The sequence below is a fragment of the Grus americana genome, chromosome 1 (genome assembly GCF_028858705.1).
Source record: "Grus americana isolate bGruAme1 chromosome 1, bGruAme1.mat, whole genome shotgun sequence".
Classification (NCBI taxonomy): Eukaryota; Metazoa; Chordata; class Aves; order Gruiformes; family Gruidae; genus Grus; species Grus americana.
This window is the reverse complement of record NC_072852.1, coordinates 14,964,983-14,983,772: the sequence shown is the minus strand read 5'-3', so window position 1 is coordinate 14,983,772 and position 18,790 is coordinate 14,964,983. Positions and strand designations below refer to the sequence as shown.

The following is an 18,790-nucleotide window of genomic DNA, read 5'->3' as shown; positions in this document are numbered from 1 at the left end:
TTGAGATTTCCAGTCTACTTAGGAATAACTGAAATGTGTTGCTGATAAAAATGAACAGGACTTCAGCATCCTACAAACCTGGCAGTTCTCTATTTAACTATAAGTAACTCCTAAACAATTTACACTGTCTTTTCTCTTACTATAAACATACCACACAAAGTAATCAGGAACTTTATATTGTTGCCCATGTAGTCAGGTATCAGAGCGGGGAGATGACTTACCAACAAGGTTCTTACACTGTGAATTTGACCCATGCATACAAATCCCTGCACTCATTAAGGGATCAGATTTTGCTTGGACTTTACATACCTTAGGGATTTGTGTAGGTACAGGTGTGTAGGAGGTGGCCAGGCTTGTGCTAGGAGGAGGACAGTAATCCCAACAACAGCAGCCGTTACCACAGATGAGCTGGAGAAAAGCACTATCACACTTTATTTTAGTATGCTACAAAATTCATTGTTTCACTTTATTAGGTACTTTAATACCAAGCATACTTTAAAGTAACAAAAATTATTGTTGTTATTACTTTTTACAGAAAATCAGGTATTTCAACAGTTTTCTTTACAGTTTGTTGACTTAAAAAAAAATTACAGTTGACAAGTTACAATGGAGTGAGATGGCAAAGCAGTAACATTTAGAAAGATAAAACATACTATTCATACTGAGTCAACATTTAGTGATGTGCATCCTGGTACGTCTCTCCTTCTGACTGCGTACAAATGGTACATATTCACTGAGCTGCCCTGGCAGGGTTGTGAGGTCTTGTGATGACACATTTTTTGCAATGGTTGTGTGTATTTAGAAAGGGCTTTAACATTACACAGTCACCATGACACAAAACTTAGTAGTCCATAACAAAATAATATAATACAGAGAAACCCTGTTTCGGTGATTTCAGTCTCAGCAAAAGCGCCATGACTGCAATAATGTGGGATGGAGGTAAACCTAAGGAGCAAATGAAGACGGTGATACAACAGCACATCCAGATAGCAAACCCTTCCACAGGCTGTTGAGGTGAGAGTGTGGCTGGGAGCCAACGAGAGCAGAGAACGAGGACGGGCTTCACCGAGACACCATTTAACAGGGACTCCTGAATGCACCTGGTCCTTAAGGATGTGCGTTTTCCAGCTGACACTGGTTGGACTAATCACAGATTTAAAAACCTGTCTGAGGTGGGACCTTAATGAGTTTATGCAGCCTGATGTGTAAACTACTTGATTTTTACCTTCCATCCCCTTCAGGTCAGTAGCAGGTTCTGGGAATATGTTTATGGTGGTTGATTGATTTAGGGGGGGTTTCTGACCAGCTCTAACACTGGTCCTGTAGAAGTCAGGGGGGTCTCCTACATGCAGTTACAAGAACAGATTTGGATTTTAAAAAAAATGTGGTGGTCTTTTTTTTTTAAATGCTGCCCAGATTCACACATAAATTTACTTGGCAGGCAACCACATCAGCATTCAGTCTCTAAGACAAGCAGTGCCACACTGGTACCTTGGTAGTTAGATAGAAGAGTTATCTAATTCCCTGTGTTTATTTATTGAAAGGTTCCTTAAAGATAACTTTTTTTGTTCAAAAATAAAATAAATTTTCTGAGATTCATGCACTAAATTCTGGAATAATTTGTGTTGTGCAGCCAATAGTTAAAAAGAGTTTTATCTCATGTTTTACTCATGTATTCAGTGTATTTGAGATCAACATTAGCAATGAATTATTATTTTAGCCATTTCCCCCAAAAGCCAGAAAACGAAGGAACCGGCTTAAAAAATCTGAAGAAATTAGCATTGCAGTGTTCATTTTGGGCTGGATTCAGCTGCGAAATGCAGAAGAGGGTGGAAGAAATGTAGGGATCAGCGTGCTCCTGCCCGGTCCTGCGCCGTGCTGGGAGGTATCGGAGAGGAACGGAGGAGAGGGGGTCCCCGCTTCCCTCCATTGCTCTGTGCCTGCTGCTGGGCATCCAGGCCTTTTGCTATGAGGTCTTTCTTGATACCCTGTGCCTCTCCCTGTTTTACTGTTCAGTGGCTTCTGGAAATGAGGGTGCCCTTTGGGGAGCGATCCGCCGAGCCCCTGAGGAGGGAAGCACCAGCCCCAGCAGCGCCCCGGGGCTCCGCGCACCCAGCCCTCACATAGCCATTCGCAATGTTTATTTGCTTACTAGTCTCTTAATTTATGTATTGAGTTTAAGGCCAGAAGGGATTGTTAGATCACCTCGCCTGATTGGCATTAGCAGGGGCCAGAGTGTCACTCAGCGGTTATATGGCAGAACAAGGAAAAGAACAGAAATGCCCTTGCAGTGAGCACCTGTATGTTACGTTTAAGGGGTAAATTACTTTCTCCTATTAAAAAAGAAATCAAGTGCTTTGATTTTGTTACTTCAAATACAAACAGTTCTCTGTGTCTTGGGAAATTATAGTAGTATGATATTCAGTCAGACATACCTTATAGTATATATGCTTCATAGAACTAGAATATAGGTCAGAAATAATTTTTCAGTCTTAAGTTTGTTACAGACATAGATTAATTGGAACACATATGCGGTAAAAATTGAGAAGCTTTACAGTTTTAGTCAACTTATTATACAGTGAAGTAAATGAAGTGCAGCAATGTAGCAGTAAAAGTTATGCTTTTTCCACTAGGTGATGGAAACATTCAGAGAGTCTATTTATAAATGCTAATTTAAGAGAGATGTCCTATCAGCTTCTTGGCTACTGGGATAGGAATAGTCTGGAGTTAACTGCCTCTCTACTGTGAAAGGTTTTAAAGCTTTTTGCTTTCCGTCCGAATAAAAAAAATGACATTTACAAACCTCTTCAATGCATATATATTACATATGTTTATCTAGCAACAACTACACCCCTTTTAATTTATTCCCCAAATGTGAACTTTTCATGCATGTCTTCTGGATGCTGTATTCAGCAACAGTTTCTAATGAGCTGGTGTGTAATCCATGATTGCATTTCTCTTCTGAAAATCACTTCCACGTCTGGCTGATCTATGTTTAGAAGGTGGCGCTTACCCATCAGGCATTTTCGCACTTGTCAGCGTTCTTCTCTGTCGGAGGCCCTTTCCCAAGCTTCTTCCCATTTTAATGTTGATGTACAAAAGCTGTTATTCGTTTTGTTTTGTGCTCATTCTAGTGAGGATTGGCTTAGTAGGACTGTGCAAAACAAGAGAGAAGAGAGAAGCTGGTTTACTGCCAGCACACATAAAGATGCTCACGCTGTGCTTGGCCCAGGGCGAGCCTCTGATCAATATTCTAATACACTTCATTATTTGCATTTCCATTTATCATGAAAAATGGCAAGTTTAATCTTCAGATATGACAAGGGTTTGTAATCTCAAATTCTTAAAAATCAGTTTTTATCAGCTAATCGACACAGGAAGTCAAAATAATGAGATTGTTTCATCTAAAGTTTGAACAACATGAAAATAAAGATACAATGTGTATGGGGCAAGAATGACATTTGCTAGATGAATATCATGAATGGAGTTAAAATCCTGACATTTCTGTTCTGTATCAATAATTTCTTTCACTCCCCTGAGCACACAATCCACATTCGTAAACAAGATAAAATAATACCTTGTGTTAAATTTCGAAGGAGCAGACCCCAATGAGGACAGAGGTGTTTTCAACCCAAACTCTCTTAAAATCTAATTCTCACCCATCCAGCTTCCATATACTGTGAACAGAGCTGCATACGCAGGAGAGTGGACCCTGGCTGTGGTGTCACTGTGAGCAGGGTGACGAAGGCTCCCCCCTCCTCACTGGAGGTGACTGTCCAAAAGTCGGTGCTGGAGGGGGCAGCTCATTAGAACAGGGGCTTAATGAGAAAGTCTATTTACACGTAGCCACATCCACGCAAATATAAAATCCTGACTGCTCCAGCGTTTGGCATTGAACAGAAGGTTCTTGCACCAAATGAGCTCTGCAAATTCAGCATTAGCTAAACTCTCCTGGATCACTCAGATCAAACTGTGAAGTCATTTGGCAGGCAGCCTCCCCATTGCCTCCTGTGCAACGGTCACTGGTCGGAGGTCCTACCAGCCCGCAGCCTGGGGGAGAGGACAGCCGCCTTCATCACAACCCCACTCCCCTCATCGTGATGCAGGGGCCTCTGCAGGAGACTGCTGGAATGCAGAACTCGGGGTAAATCACAATTTTTGTGAAAATAAAAGAAAAACGATGACATTCATTGTGAAATGACACTGAACAAAAAATTTCAGAACTAGAAACTCTTAAAAATGTTACTGTAAGAAGACTGAAATATTTCATTTCCCCCCCAGGTTACATGGAACAGCCACCTTCTCCCATTCCCACCGATTCCTCACATGCCTTGACTCTCATGGTCACCTTGGACTGCTGCTGATTCACCCCAGGTGCCAGGGAGAGTGATGTCCGGGAGCAGGATGCCCAGACCTGGGAGCTCAGGATGGTGGTACCATGAACCGGGGAGCCCGGTGGTGGCTAACCCTTCTGCCGCGGACCCCGGGTGCCTGCTTCCCCCTTCAACGTCCAAAAAATCGACATTTTTCAAGCAAAGTTTGTTTTGGAGGAAAATTTCTGACTTGTTATAGCCCACGTGTTCAGCATGTATCTGTAGTCCAGATATATTTTACAAAGACGACACTTTTAATTGATGTTGCTGAGACTAGAAAGTAGCAAATAAGCTATGCATGAAACATAAAGTGAGCCAAGGAGGCCCCTGCAGAAGACAAATGAATCGGCTTTGCTTTTGTCAGAAAATGAATATGAAATATAGTGTTCACTGTGGTAAAAACATTTTTATGATGCGAGTATGTAATGGGGATGGTTGTTTCCAATTGTAAAAGTAAACTCCCCATTTACAGCTCCATGAGCTTCCTTTCTCACTGTAGAACATGTAGTAAAAATGAAAGATAAAGAATGGATTAGAAATGCACATATTTGGAATAAATAAAATCTATTTTAAATGGTCTGAGTCAGGAATTTTGGTGTATTTTATTAATATGGTTATTAATGTAATTAACATGGTAATTATTAATATAGGTAAGTAGCACTACTAAATAAAAGAAAGAAAAAGTGGTTGAGCCTCCAATCTGTTTATTTGCTAAGTGAGATAGGGGTTTTTGTGAGCCTCTTAAACAATCCATAGTTGGTAAAACTGAAATCCAGGGAAAGCCAAAGTTGCATGGTGGGGGGTTACATATTCTGATACTCCTAGCAACAGTCTAAGCTTAATAGAGCTGAATGAGCCATTTCTTTCAATTATTTTTAATCATAATTTCATGTACCTGTGTTATTCGAACCCTTAACAGTGCTTACTGGATTTCCAGCAGCACTCAGTGTTTCAGTTCTAACCTACTAAAACCTCTATCAGAGCTTTTGACAAATTTTGCACACAGATGTTATACACATGGAAATGAAATTTAATAAATGCCAGAAGTGCCTAGTTGATAAGGCAGAAATCAGTCATTCACATCCAACATCTCTCAGTCCGCTTTGTATCACATCATAGGCTTTTGACTCCGTGAAGTTTCTTTTCTTAGAGCTACCTACAACCCTTTTCTGCTGCTGTTGCCTAGAAATCAGCTAATGAAAGCCGTCTTCGTGAAAGCCGTATTACCCAAACCACCCAGGTGCTCTGCTGTTAAATTCTCTACTTAAAGTCTTGAAAGGCTGCCTGTTAGACTGACATCCTGACAACACAGTTATTATTCATATTTGACCTGCTCAATTAGGGCAGTCACTTCTTTTGACTGCAGAGCTGGGGTACGGTCGCCCTGGGAGGGATTGACAGCATTTCAGTGTTTATGTACATTTTCAGAGGGAGGCCACCAATATTTCTTTGTTTTTTGAAGTTGAATCATGGGGAGTTTTCCAGGTTGCTCCCTGCCAAAGTATAAAACATGTACCGAATTTCAGATCGCCCCTTCATGCTGTTACTGTAAAGGCATTCAGATGGATAGTAAATATACAGAGAAAGGCAGACTTTTCTAGGTCTGAAGATATATATTCTCTCCAACATTCTTAACGCTTTGCACTGTTAATTGTCACCAGCCACATTTATACTCTTTTCTTTGCCGTTTATTTGACTGGTGTCTAGAAAATAACACCTTTCCAAGAGCTAATCTTTAATTGCTGTCTCCAAACACACACAATTACTGAGCTAAAGAGCAACTGGCGTTCATGGTCACACCAAAATTGGTGCTATTCCAAAACCACATCAGCTGGCAGAAGCCCATGGGCTAACGAAGCACCAGAGATTTCTTCCCAGCGCCTCCACAGTATTCTTCTAGCCTAGAGAGCAATATTATCTCTCTTGAATGCTGGCGCTGTGTTTGGTGTATGGTAGGAGACGAAGGAGGAGAGAAACATTGCTGCTGAAGGTCTGCAATTGAAAATAAACATGATGAGGCACCTTGGATAACACTGTTACCTAGGCAGGAGGCCAAAAAAATTTGGACAAGTTCAGTTTTAATGAGGTGCTTGGAGCTCTCACATTTCTGCTCATGATCTGGGCCAGCGCCTCGTAACCACAGGTAGATGGTTTTGTTCTTCACATCAGGGTTGGTGCAATGCTAAGCATGTTAAAACTCCACTTGTAGCTACTGCACCCCAAAATTCAAATAGGAACATGCATTCAGGGCCTGGGCAACCTCCAGATGTGTGTAGTTAAAAGGCATGAAAGGCAGCTAGATGCCCAGCTGCAGGGGACAGCCAGTGTCCCATCTTCTTTCTTTGAAGATATTCCCTTTAAAGCCCATAACAAAAACTATTTGGGTGGCGTGAGAGAATGATTTTATTTTCCATGTGATGAGAGAGGAATAGGAGGGTCTTTAAATGTGTCTTCCCATTTGGCTACCTGCTGTGGGTGCCCTTTCCCCCTTGATGCACTGAGCCTTACTGGGGGGTGCGTGTGCTGATGGATGGCCCTGAGAGCCACCCTGGGCTAATACTGTGCTCTCAGGAAACAGCCAGGCACCAACTCAGGTACTCTCCAAACTCGTAAGAGTCCTGGTGATCCAAGCTGAAACTCTACCATCTGTTTTGGAGGTGCTGCCCACAGATCACTCTGGAAACAGCTGCGTGGCCAGGAGGTGAATGAGTTGTCCTCTCTGGTGCCTACCCCTGCGCTGCAATTTAGGCACAGCAAGGAGGGAACAAGGCTGCCCTATGGAGACGGAAGGAGAGTGGACAGAGATTCCTCAATTATTTTGCTAGCAGCCCTCTTTCAGTGTTTGACTGTTCAGCATCTTCTCAACAAAACGTGATAAATGACCTGTCCACACCAGAGCTGCCTAAGCGTGTTTCCTCCTCCTCCTGGCACACCAGCAGGCAGGATCTGGCCACTGCCTGCTCTGTGTCACTCACACCTACTGAAGCCTGCCTACCTGAGAGGGCAGGGGTTAAAGAGAGCCCATAGCAAACCTTGAGGAGTTACTGAAACTTTAACAAAACTTTGGGATTGAAATTGTGTGATGGTTTCGTCTGTACGGCATTAGAGGAGAAGCTCAATCTCAGCAGAAGGGCATGTATGCAAGCCCTGTGAAACCAGAGCTGAGTGGAGAGGTAGGACTTATTCGACCTACTGGGCAGCATTTTGTTTTGCACCATTAGTGGGAGCAGCTGAACCCCAGGGCATGGGCTGTAGGAAATGTTCCCAGGGCTGTAGGACACGTTTCCAAGGCTGCAGGAAATGTTCCCAGGGCTGTGGGAAATGGTTTCAGGAGCATTCAAGAATTTTCTAAACGTCCATCGAAAGGAGGCCCGCAGCTGTTTTGCATGCAGAAGGCTCAGTTCATGGCTGCACAAGGGCATTTCTAGCATCTGAGAGGACGGTTTCAGGGCCACAGGGGCAGTGATGGTCAGAGTTAACCACTGAACAGACAGAATGCTGTTTTATTAGACATTCTTTCCCAAGAACAAACAGAAAAATGGCTGAAGGATCCGGTCAGATCAATTTTGCCAGGTTGCTGTGTACAGAGTATTTGTTTATGACATGTAGCTGGACAGACCTTTGCCATCAACAACTCATGCACTGTTATTCACAAGAAAAAACCCAGCACGTTGGCAGACCTAAAGCTACTACTCCTTGCACACTTAACGCTCCCAGTGACTGCGCTGCTGGCCAGGTCCTGCACTTCCCTGCCAGACTCTGGCCACTTCTTGCAGTTTCAAAATCCAATTTATTCTTACATTGCTTCTTCTCCCCTTTTTCTGTTGCTATTTGTGGAGACTGACACATGGCAGGAAGAACAGTCTGTCAGTTCAGAGGCTGTTTTGTCATAGGCAGTGTGTTACAGAGGAAGAAGAGTGACATGGCAAGGCAAAATTATTTTCTGAGTTGTTTTCTTTTGTTTCTCCAGGCAGAATGTTTTTTGAAGCTGTTATGACAGTAAGCAACAGTCTCCAGAGAAAACTGCAGTTGTCAAGACAAAATAATTAAAAAAAAAAAGAAAGGATTGAGCAATTAAGTTTGACCACCTTGTTCCAAAGTATGAAAGGAGAGATATATTGAGAAATTGAGTCTGGAGCCCATGGTGCATCAGGACAGTCTACCCGTTTGCGGTCTTGACTTCCTCAAGTTCCTATTCTCTTTCAGATGGAAATTTTGAGAAAGGTGATGAGACATTTAGGAGGAGAGAGAAGATGGAGGGTGGTCTTGGAGATGCATCTCACATAACATCAGCTCTCTGAGTCAGGCGGTTCAGGGCAGTCCTTGGAGAGAGACAGGACCATCCTGGGATAACTCATTTAATCTTGGGATGGTTCCCAGGGTGGATGAGTGCTGGTGGCTCCTGTAGGACCGTAGACCTGGATGAGGTTGGAGGCCTAAGTCTGAGATGGACAAAGTGAGGTGTGTGAATCCTGGACTTATAATTATCCTGCACAGAGTGATTAACAGCATGCATGGAGATATGAAGAGAGAAGCTACTGCCCATGCATAGAACATAATCTTCAGCCTGAAATATCAAATTATTAGGCAGTTGTGGATTAGTTGTTTGTAACAGGTTGTCAAAGATTTTGCCTGAGCACAGCTTGAGGATGGGTATTTTTAGTCCTGTTGGGGCGTGCAGCTGTGTACCAGGACTGCCTTCATGGGGAGCAAATGGCTTTGCAGAAGGTGGGTCTAAGATTTCACCCCCAGCCCAGGAGGGCTCAGTAAAATAAGCTCAACAGCTTAAGGGCCGACCAGCCCGGCTGTAGGGATGCCAGGAGCATGCCAGCCCAGTGGGAAGGCGTGAGCCAAGCTCCGAACGGCAGTCAGTTTAGCTGCTCTCGCCAGTGAGACCATGCCTGGGGGAGCAGGTGTATTTTGATTGTAAATCCTGAGAAACAGGGTTAGAGCAGCTTAAAGAAGGCACCTCATGAGAGCTTGGCAATTTTCTTATTTCCAAAGGATCCTCCTTCAACTACACTTAAATATAACTTGGTGGCAGTGACAGGCTCTGAAACCCCAAATATGGACAGGATTCAAGCTTCCCTGCCACCCTGCCTAATCCCTGGCTCGGGTGGATTTTCTCTGGTTTGAATGCAGCGCCAAGAATACAACATATGCATATGTGTCGGTGAGAAAGACAGGAGGAGAGCGACAGGCAGAGGGAAGAGACACCCATCCAAAGATGGAGCAAGTCATAGCTGTCACCCCTGTCATCTGCTGGCACCAGTCTGGGCTGATGGGAACAGGGCTCTCTCAGGTGATGGCTCTGCTACCCACGCCTCGCTACCAACAGCTTTCGGGTCCCTCAGCTGGACAGCTTGGTGCTGCACCGTGGTACCCTGGAACAGGCACGACTGCCCCTCTGCCTCCATCACACGCAGCACAGTGTGCCCTGAACAGGGGAGGAGGTTGTGTGTCTGCTTGAGGTGGGTACTGAAACAGTGAGATGTAGTGATCAGATCCCACTGAACAGTGGGCAGCGTTTTCCTCCATTTCAGTATTTGCTCTGTGCCTGTCGAGAAAAGGAAGATTTTTATCATAATGACCAAACACAGCAAAAAGCCTCCAATTCTTTCTCCTAAAGAGTTATCTTTTCCTGTGGGGCATCACAGAGACGCTCCTTCCTCTGGTGGTCCCTTTCCAGAAGGCTCATCAATTTGTCTTTTGTACTCGGTGATGTTTCTGCCAGTTTGGGATGGGAGTCACGTCTCAAGACAGGTTTGCTGGCATGGGAGATCTAGTATGTTGTTGGAAGGACTGGAGAGAGGCTGAAATGCCTTCATCAATAATGTCTTTCACATGAAGTAGCTTCCTGCTCTGCAGAGTTGTAGGCTCGAGTCAAGCAAAATCAGTTACTTGTTGTTCATCTATTTTTATTTCCTCCATGTGGCTTGCTGCAGTCTTTCTTTACCCAGATGGTCAAATAAATTGCTGTCACTAAACAGGAGTCCCTGAACAGTGATTCCTAAACTCTTCCTGTTCTTTAACTGTTTAAAGAGAAAATATTTTACTTCCTTTATATTCTGCACATTTGCTGGGGTTGTTTTTCAGTTTCTTCCCTGGAACACAGAGGATCCGTAGGTATTTTTGTTCCACCAGCCTTCAAGCTGCGTGATCAGACTGCACAGAAAGCTCTGCATCGTCTTTATTTAAAAATTGTTACGAACTTTGATCTGTGCTTGTTTACTTGGAGCCCCTCTGAGGATCCAGCCATGTCAGTGGAGGTACCTCCATAAGGTCCTGGGCAGATCAGCCAGAAAATGTTTGGATTGCCATTGTATATTCTTATATTTTTTCATTTTGTTAGCAGTTTATACCTAGCTTTATTAGCTTTTTATCTTCCAGGAGTTTTCTTCTGCTGTGCTGGGTCGTGTTAGAAGTTGACATTGACATATCTTCGGTCTGGGAAAACAAATCTTATGGACATCGATACGAAACTCTACTTGCCCAGGCTTGGCCGTCAGGGAGGGCAGAAGGCAGTGCCCAGGGCCAGCACGGGCTGCGGGGTCTGTGAGCAAGCCCGAGCTCGGGAAAAGCCAGCCACCGATTTAAGTGTGGTGCTCGGGCTTCATGTCGGTTTGAACCTGCATTTCTGTGCAGCAGAGAGAGAGTAGGAGTTTGGCCCTGGGAGAAAGCCAAGATGTTGAAGCAGATTGCAGATTCTTGAAGGTGCCAGCCAGGATCGCCGCAAAAGGAAACTGCTACGAGAGGGCTTATTTCAGTGGTGTGAAAGAAACGGAGCTCTGCTCTTTTTTCAACAGCCTGGATTTCTCCAAATGATTTCCCAATTCATATAATGAGTTTTTCCTCCTAACAGAAAGGAGCAGGGCCATGACAATTCTCTGGCCATTCTGGCATGTTAAAATGACATTTCTGTGAATGAAATTTCCTGAAATAATTTGCTGATTTTTAATTATAACATAATAATTAGAACATCTACAAGAAGTTAAGTTTAAGCATCTCAGAAAACATAGTAAAAAAGATCAGTGCTGGTGAATCTTAAATGCTGCAAAATAATAAAACTTTTGCATTTTCTTTTCTTTGTGTGAAATGAATTTCCCCATTCTTTGTCCAGCACCAAAACTGTGTGACCTGGGGGCATGACACAAATCCCACCTGCTTCCCTGCTGTGCAAAGGCACATCCAAGGTTTTCCAAAAGTTTTCCAAACTTTCTCTTTGTAGGGACTTGTGCTGGGGGGAAGAGAAAATTTGACGAGTGGGGTGGGCTGGGGCTGGGAGCGGGGCTCTGGCTGCTGGGTCTCACCGCAGAGGGGAAGGGTCCTGCAGCCGGAGGGCTCCATCCAGAGCACCTCTGGGGCAGGGGCTCACCAAAGCAAAGCTGTGGGTCCTTCACCCTGAGCACAAACTCATCTAGGAGTGGATGGCTGTTGTAATGTTGGGTCTCAAGCAAAACCTGCTAATGAGCTGCGAACATTGATCCCATTTCTGCCCCGAGAAAGATACAGGTGCCAAGTTACATGTTTATGGGAAGCAGAAAGATAATGATCTGGAGAAGCTTTAGTCTGAGGTTTCAAAACTGCGGATTAATGATTAGTTTACCTGAGCACAGGAATATTAATTAACTGGCTATTAATTAACTGGCTATATACTCTCTAGGCAAATAGGAAATATTTGGGGCCATGCCTAAGGCCCACAATCATTTCCAAAGACATGAGATTACATGTCAAACTATTGAAAAAACTCTTTATGGGGTTAGACGATATTCAGCTAGAATAGAGGCTGGATTTGGGAGATGGCAAAGCCAGGGTCTAAGGAGAGGGCAAGGTTTTTGTTGACCACCATCCATCATGTCTGATGTGCAGCAAGGAGCATGTTGGATGCTCGTGGTCCTGAAGGCATCGTTTCAGTCATCTTCCCTTTCCAGCTGTCCTGCAGGATTGCTGCAAAACCGATTTATGCAGGCTTTGGACAATACGTAAGAATTGATCATTGCTATCAATTTACATTATTCCCTTAAACATTTTTCTGAGTTGCTGTAAGAGTGTTAAGTGCAGTCTTGCAAAAGAAAAAGAGGAGATTCCTTCCTTCCTTCCCTGAAGAGCTTTCAGCACAGAGGGCAGACTGAGATTAGCAGAGCAGAGAAAAAAACCCTTCACACCGGGTGGGCTGTGGCAGGAAATTGCCAGCTGAAAAGCACGCGGGAAAGCAGGCTGGGTTGCAATAGCCCTGAATGACTGGTGCAGTACAGCGTCCTGGTTGTGCTCCTTCTCCTCTGGGTCAGAACAGGACAGTGACAACCCGGTGTATCCAGCAAGCCCTGCAGTTTCAGGCATATGAGGCTTAGCAACTGCTGCGCGTAGGAAATGGCAGTGGCAACAAAAAGAGTGTCACTCCTAGTGCTGCCTTTCTCCCGTCTGTGGGAGCCGATCATTGGAGGGAAGCTGTTGGCTCCCACCCCTTCCACTTGCTGCAGGGGCCTTACAGACACAGGTGTCCCCCGTACACCATGCTGTGCACCCAGCATCACTTCATCTCCCTAGTGCCACCTCACCACCGTTTTCTGCTCTTCCCACTGTCCCATTTCCACACGCTGTGGTGCTCCCCACACAGTCCCTCCTGGTGATGGCTCCAGTATGCGATGCCCTCGCAACGGGGACTAAATAATTAACTCTCCAGGTAATCAGTCTGTAAGCATCTCAATACATCCAGTGTTTTCTAGCCCTATCCTTGAGGCCTGTCTATATGAAGGCATGAATACAGAAGCCTTAACTGTATGAACTTCACTTGTAACCTGTGGTGTCTCTGGCAGGAGTAAGACGACCATCAGTGGTCTGAGGGGCAGCTCTTTGTACAAGCTCCCGCTCTCCAGCAGAGCCTTCTCTGCCTCTTGGATGTGGCATCCCTGTGGTGCTGTAAACAGCCCACCTTATTGCCTCCTCTGGAAGGATCACACCTCAGACAGTGTAAGATTGGCTCCAGGGCTTTGGAGCCTTGGTGGCTTCTTTCCCGCTTCCTCCCTACACCTGATTCACTCATATGCAGACATGGACAATTTTCCATTAGTTTGGCTATTCCCACCAATGACCATAAAGCAATTCTTGTGTAAATGCCGCCTTTCTACACAAGGATGCCATTGTAACAGCAAGAGACAGCAGGGTGGTCTCAAGAAGCAACCAGCCTGATGGAAAACACTAACAGGGAGGCGAAAAAAACCCCAGCCTACCATCTCAACCCAAACCCCAGTTTCACCAGGATTCCTCAAAGCTCAGTCACCCCTTCCTCAAAGACAGTAATAGTTCAGAACAACTCATTAGATAAAGAAGACGGTGATATAGATTTGCTCAGAAATGGAGGTCATCAATAAAAAAAGCAGGAGCTTAGACAAAGAGGGAATGAGCCTGGGCCTCACAGTTACCTCCACAGCAGCAGCCCTCCCTGAGGAAGTGTGCTACTACAGCCTTTAGTACAAGGGTTAACGCACTGTCCTGCTGCGTAGCTCTAGCAAAGCTCTAACAAAGGCTTCCACCCTCCCACCCTAAACCAGTGATTGTTGTCCATCCTTCCCTCTCATTTTCCTCCGTCAGGGTATGGCCCCGCAGCGAGCGCCATGGGCCAGTCAGCGGTCGGAGCATGGGGGACCCTGCGTATGCTCTCGGCACTGGGCTGCTCGGGCCTACCAGGGCTCAGGGTCGTGCTGAGAGCCCCTCACCTCCAACAGACCCCAGTGGTATCAACTTTTCAGTGCAGGTGCCGCCTGTGTTTGGTAGCCGGCACCAACCAAGACGCCTCCTCGGTGCTTAAATAATAATGATGGATTTCTGCTCTGGAGTGATAGCTTGTGTTGTGCGGCTGGGTTAATGTGTGTCAGCTGTCATCCTCCTTGTCAGCTGCTGCTGCCAGTGAGCGGCAGATAAGTAAACCTGTGATAATGAATATCCTGGAGAGAGCAGGGATTAAATATTTCGTCGCTTCAGACACTGAAACATCTCCTCATTTGGAGTCCTCTTCTAGTGGTCACGTTCTCTCAGATCACCCCAACCCTGGGGAAGAGCAAAGGCTGCCTGGGTTTCAGAGACCGTGGGGCAGGGGATCGCCGGTGGCCAAGTCGCTGCAGCTCGGGTGAGCCAAGCTGCTGTTTCAGTCATGGCAAATTTAAGAATAAGCAGAATCTTGAGGAAAAAGAAAAAAAACTCCTTTTTTTGTTTCTGACATACCTGGCAAGGCAGTTGTGCAGACCAGGGACAGGTGGCCTAGCACCCATCTTGGGCTGTGTCTGGGACATGCTGCTGAGCACCCAGTGCCACGGACCGAGTATCTGCAGCAGTGTGGTGGCTCACTCCATGTGGGCAACACTATGGAAAGCATCAGCCGTGGTTGTAGTTAGGTAAACGTGGTTGTCTTGTGGTGTTCCCAAAGTGGTGGGTCACCAAACCCTGGAGATGAACTTGGTGGTTGTTCCTACAGCCCCTGCAGCACCATGTGTCCCCCCTCTTTCTTCTCTGAGGTGTTTCTCAAAACCCATTGCTAGCAAAGTATCAGATTAGTGATTGCTTGGAGACAGGAAAAAAAATGCAGTAATTCAGATTTATTCACTCCCCTGGGCTTTCCTGGTATTGCCTGTAGGAACTTTATAGTGAAGGAATTTTCAGTGCAAAATACCAATTTGTTGAGATTGAAGTTTTCTCGAGTGCTTCTTGTTTTTATCACTTCAAAGAAGTTATTTTAGAGACGTGGAAAAATGAAAGAAAATGCTCTGATAAACAAGGTCTTGGCTACTTTGGAAACTGCCTTTTTTAGACTAATTACCTACAGAACCAAATAAAAATGAAAATGTCCCCTTTTTTGTTCCACACCAGAAGAGAAAGAGGACCCATCCTGTCAACACCGCTCATGAAATGAGGACCTTATTTTCCAGAAAGCCTAAATGAATCACAAACCTTTGCAAACCAGGGAGATGTAGAAATATGAGCTTCTGCAAAGTCTGATTTCTTTCTTATTTACCCCACATTTCTTGAGAGCTAGGGGTTTTCTTTGCAATTATGAGAAATGGAAGAGTTTGGGTTTTTTTTGTTTTTTTTTTTTTTTGAAAGCTGAGATTCAAGTGCAACATGTGATTCAGAGTTGGAACTTGGAAAAAAAATAGCATGAGCAGTTGTGACATTTCTAAACTTGTAGGTAACTGAACAAGCATTTTGTCTTCATCCTTTCCTCCTCTTTATATAATCTAATCTTCCTTTGCTGTGCTTTTTAGCTGGACAACAGCTAAAATATACAGTAGCTTCCACATGGGTACATTCCTGTATAGGTCTGTGGTTCCACTGACTCTGGTATCTGAGGACTCAGCAGCTGGACCCCAGCAGAGGACAAGTGTTGGGGCTTTGCAGGTGGATCTTGCTGCTTCCCTATTATGTAAGGTGCCAAAATCAGTATTCATCTGTGCATTGCTAAGTAGCAGCATTTCTGCTTTTTTTTTTTTAATATGGTTTGTATAGTTTGCATTGCCTTCTTATATAAAAATAGCGAATTTTATGAGATGCATTTCCCTCAGGCCCCATTAAATAGAATTTGTTCTGTAATAAGAGACCAATGTGTTTTAATTGCTTGTTATAGACTATTATACCTGTTAAATTTGTCTGAAAGTGTGACACCAGAAAAAAACTTCTGTTTTGCTTCCTTCTGCTTTAGAGCTGTCAAATAATTTCGACATCTAAGAATAAAACATGACAGATGACTCAAATATGTGACAGGTCATAAAATATTGATTCTTCATGCTACCTGCTAATGAAACACATGCCACTGTGGGTAAATCTTCTTTAATTGGGATTCCTGACTTCTGATTGTTACAACTCCAGTTTAGGTTGTCTAGAATTATGAAAGAATGGGTTTGTTCCCAGGACATGTTAAAGCCTGTAACTAAGGAATCAGTTTTACTTTTCTTAAACTAGTGTTTTTTATCTAGACTCCCAGTTGTGTTTTCTGTTACAATCTATGTCTGCTGGAAACCATTTTGGACCTTTCTGATTCCCTTTTGACTCAGTAGAGCCAACTCAACTCCTAAGATCATATGATAATGAGAAGCACTGTGGATCTATCAAGGACTTCCCATTGGGATTTTTTTTTCCCAAGATAAGAACCTTCTCTTGATTATGTATGAAATAAACACATCATGTTTACCAGATTATTTTTCAGGATTTTGGAATTTCCCTGATTAAGCTTATAGTTCTCAGGCTTTTTAGGTCACTTTCAACTTGCAAAGACTCAGACCAGGCTTTCTTGTCTGGTCCGCCACGAAAACTGTGTCCTTTTTCCTGAATGAAGACAGCATTTGTTGGCTAGAACTCAGTGTGTAAGATCTTTTGGCAGCAAGAAGGAGATGCTACTTGAACCTATCTTTCAAGCAAAAGGATGGAAAATAATGTTCAAAATTAGATCTGTAATTTCTTTTGAGCAGGGGTTGTGTCTTGTACAAGTTTAGGGGCCTGTGCTTTAGGCTATTTTATGGGAAACTGAAGGACATATCCCCTGTGTGGCTTAGGAGGGATGGGGCAGCTCTTCCATGATGCACCATGAAACTATTCCCAGGGCAGCTTGGAAGGTAATCTGTTTTCCACTTATATAAGCCAGTCCACTAAAAGACTTGAACCATCCCTGCAAGTCTTGTCTCCGATATTCACTATTGGGGCTACAATCTGAAAACAGTATTTAGATAAACTGCTATGAAAATAAATGCAAAACTTGTTGGAAAGACATACTCGTAGAGTTGTGATCAGTGGTTCACAGTCTGGCTGAAGGACTGCATTTATTAGAGTTTCATGGGAATCTGTCTTTGGACTGATATTGTTAAAATATTTTCATTAACCACTTGGAATACAGATCTCCCCTCTCATTTGCAGGACACAGTTATTCAGGAGGGGCTGCAAGTGTATTGTAGAGCAGAATTAGTATTCAACATTTATAATGAATTAGAAAAATGGCCTGAAAAAAATAGGACACAATTCAACAGCAATATGTGCATGGGCAGAAGGAGGAGTTTATATAAAGTTATATAACAAAGTATAAGTTAGGGACCAACTGAGTACATGTGTCCATGAGGCCCTTCTGTTGTGAAAAAAAAAAAAAAAGACAAATGCCCTACCAGGATGTGCAAGCAGGAATATTATCTGCCAAGATGTGCAAAGTGACTCTACCAGGCTACTCAGCAAGGCACCGGCTGCATGGTTGGCTTTTTGGCACTAGACTGTAAGAGAGAAGTGGCCCTACTGGGTAATGGCAAGAGCAGAGCAACAAGAGCAATCAGAAGCCTTGGAAATCCTAATGCAAGAGAAAACACGGGCAATTGAGCTGTTTAGTCTAGAGGAAAGGAGACTTACCGGACATAACACTCTTAACTATGAAAAAAGCTGCTGCAAAAGGGAAGGGAATAAATCATTCTCTCGGGGGATGTGACAAGTAATGGGCTTAAAGTGCAGCCAGGGAAATTTCACTTGGACATTAGGAAAAGCCTGTCCAGGATGGAGCCCGTTGGCTCACGGAGCAGCTGCTGACAGAGGAGGAGTGGGAGCTGGCGATGCCGGCGGCCCCACGGTGGTCTCCCCACTGAAGTGTCCTCACTCCCTGCAGCCCAGCACGGCTGGAGGCATGTTAAAAACCCGTATTGCACCCACAGACATCCGACAGGGAGAGAGGAAAAGAAAAAGGTGCTGTCTCCATCTTATACCCCTCGCCCCTGTAGGAGGTACAACAGCTCCTTGGGGACGCTGGGCCGCAGAGGCTATTTGTAAGCCAGGGCTCAGATGACAAGCAGTGACTTGCTGCTTGCAATTTCCCCAGTTGGAGGGACTAAATTCCACAGGGACATCATGCTTTCTCCTCAGATGACTTACACAGAGGGCATTTCCACTTATCAGGGAAAGAAAGATTCCCCAGCCCTTATTTCTGTGCCAACTGTACCGTCTATTTTTAACAGCAAGCTGCCATTAGCATTTGTTTGCTAAAAATAAACATATTTCAAATGCAATTCATTACATAGTGCATTAGGGAAAAGGCAATTTATGCTTCAGTCAAGAAGAAATATTTTTAAGATATAAATTGGTTCATGCAAATATCCATGGCTTGCACGTGGTGCTCTGATTTCTGTCGATTGATGGGACACATCACAAAATTCAGGAAGTTGTTGAGGAGCTTGATGCAACATGCTATTTTAACTTAATTAAAAATATGACCACAATTATGTAAGAGAAAAATAAAAAGGAGATGGGGAGGGTGCTAGAAACAGTTCTCCCTTATAGCTGCAGCATAGCAGAATTGTAACAAATGGGCAGACATGGGTTTTGGGGAGGGGGTATTCTTTATTATGTTGACCATAACGGCTTCCTAAAACCTAAACATCACTGTCTCTTGCTCATAGAAA

The 18,790-nt window shown here is 44.2% G+C and overlaps 1 protein-coding gene across 3 annotated transcripts in view; it reads right to left on the bottom strand.

Annotated features, from left to right (window-relative positions):
- Positions 1 to 452: 452 nt before the first annotated feature.
- Positions 453 to 18,790, bottom strand: part of LHFPL3 (LHFPL tetraspan subfamily member 3) — a 254,388-nt gene continuing 236,050 nt past the window's right edge. For 2 of the 3 annotated variants that reach the window (XM_054808561.1, XM_054808647.1), the window contains exon 4: positions 2,392 to 3,154. Coding sequence is in view for 1 of the 3 variants with exons in the window: in XM_054808502.1 (XP_054664477.1) it covers positions 3,126 to 3,154 (29 nt within the window). In the remaining 2 variants the exon portion in view is untranslated. Of the gene's footprint in view, positions 3,155 to 18,790 lie in introns of all 3 variants that reach the window. The other variant, XM_054808502.1, reaches the window with a different exon arrangement.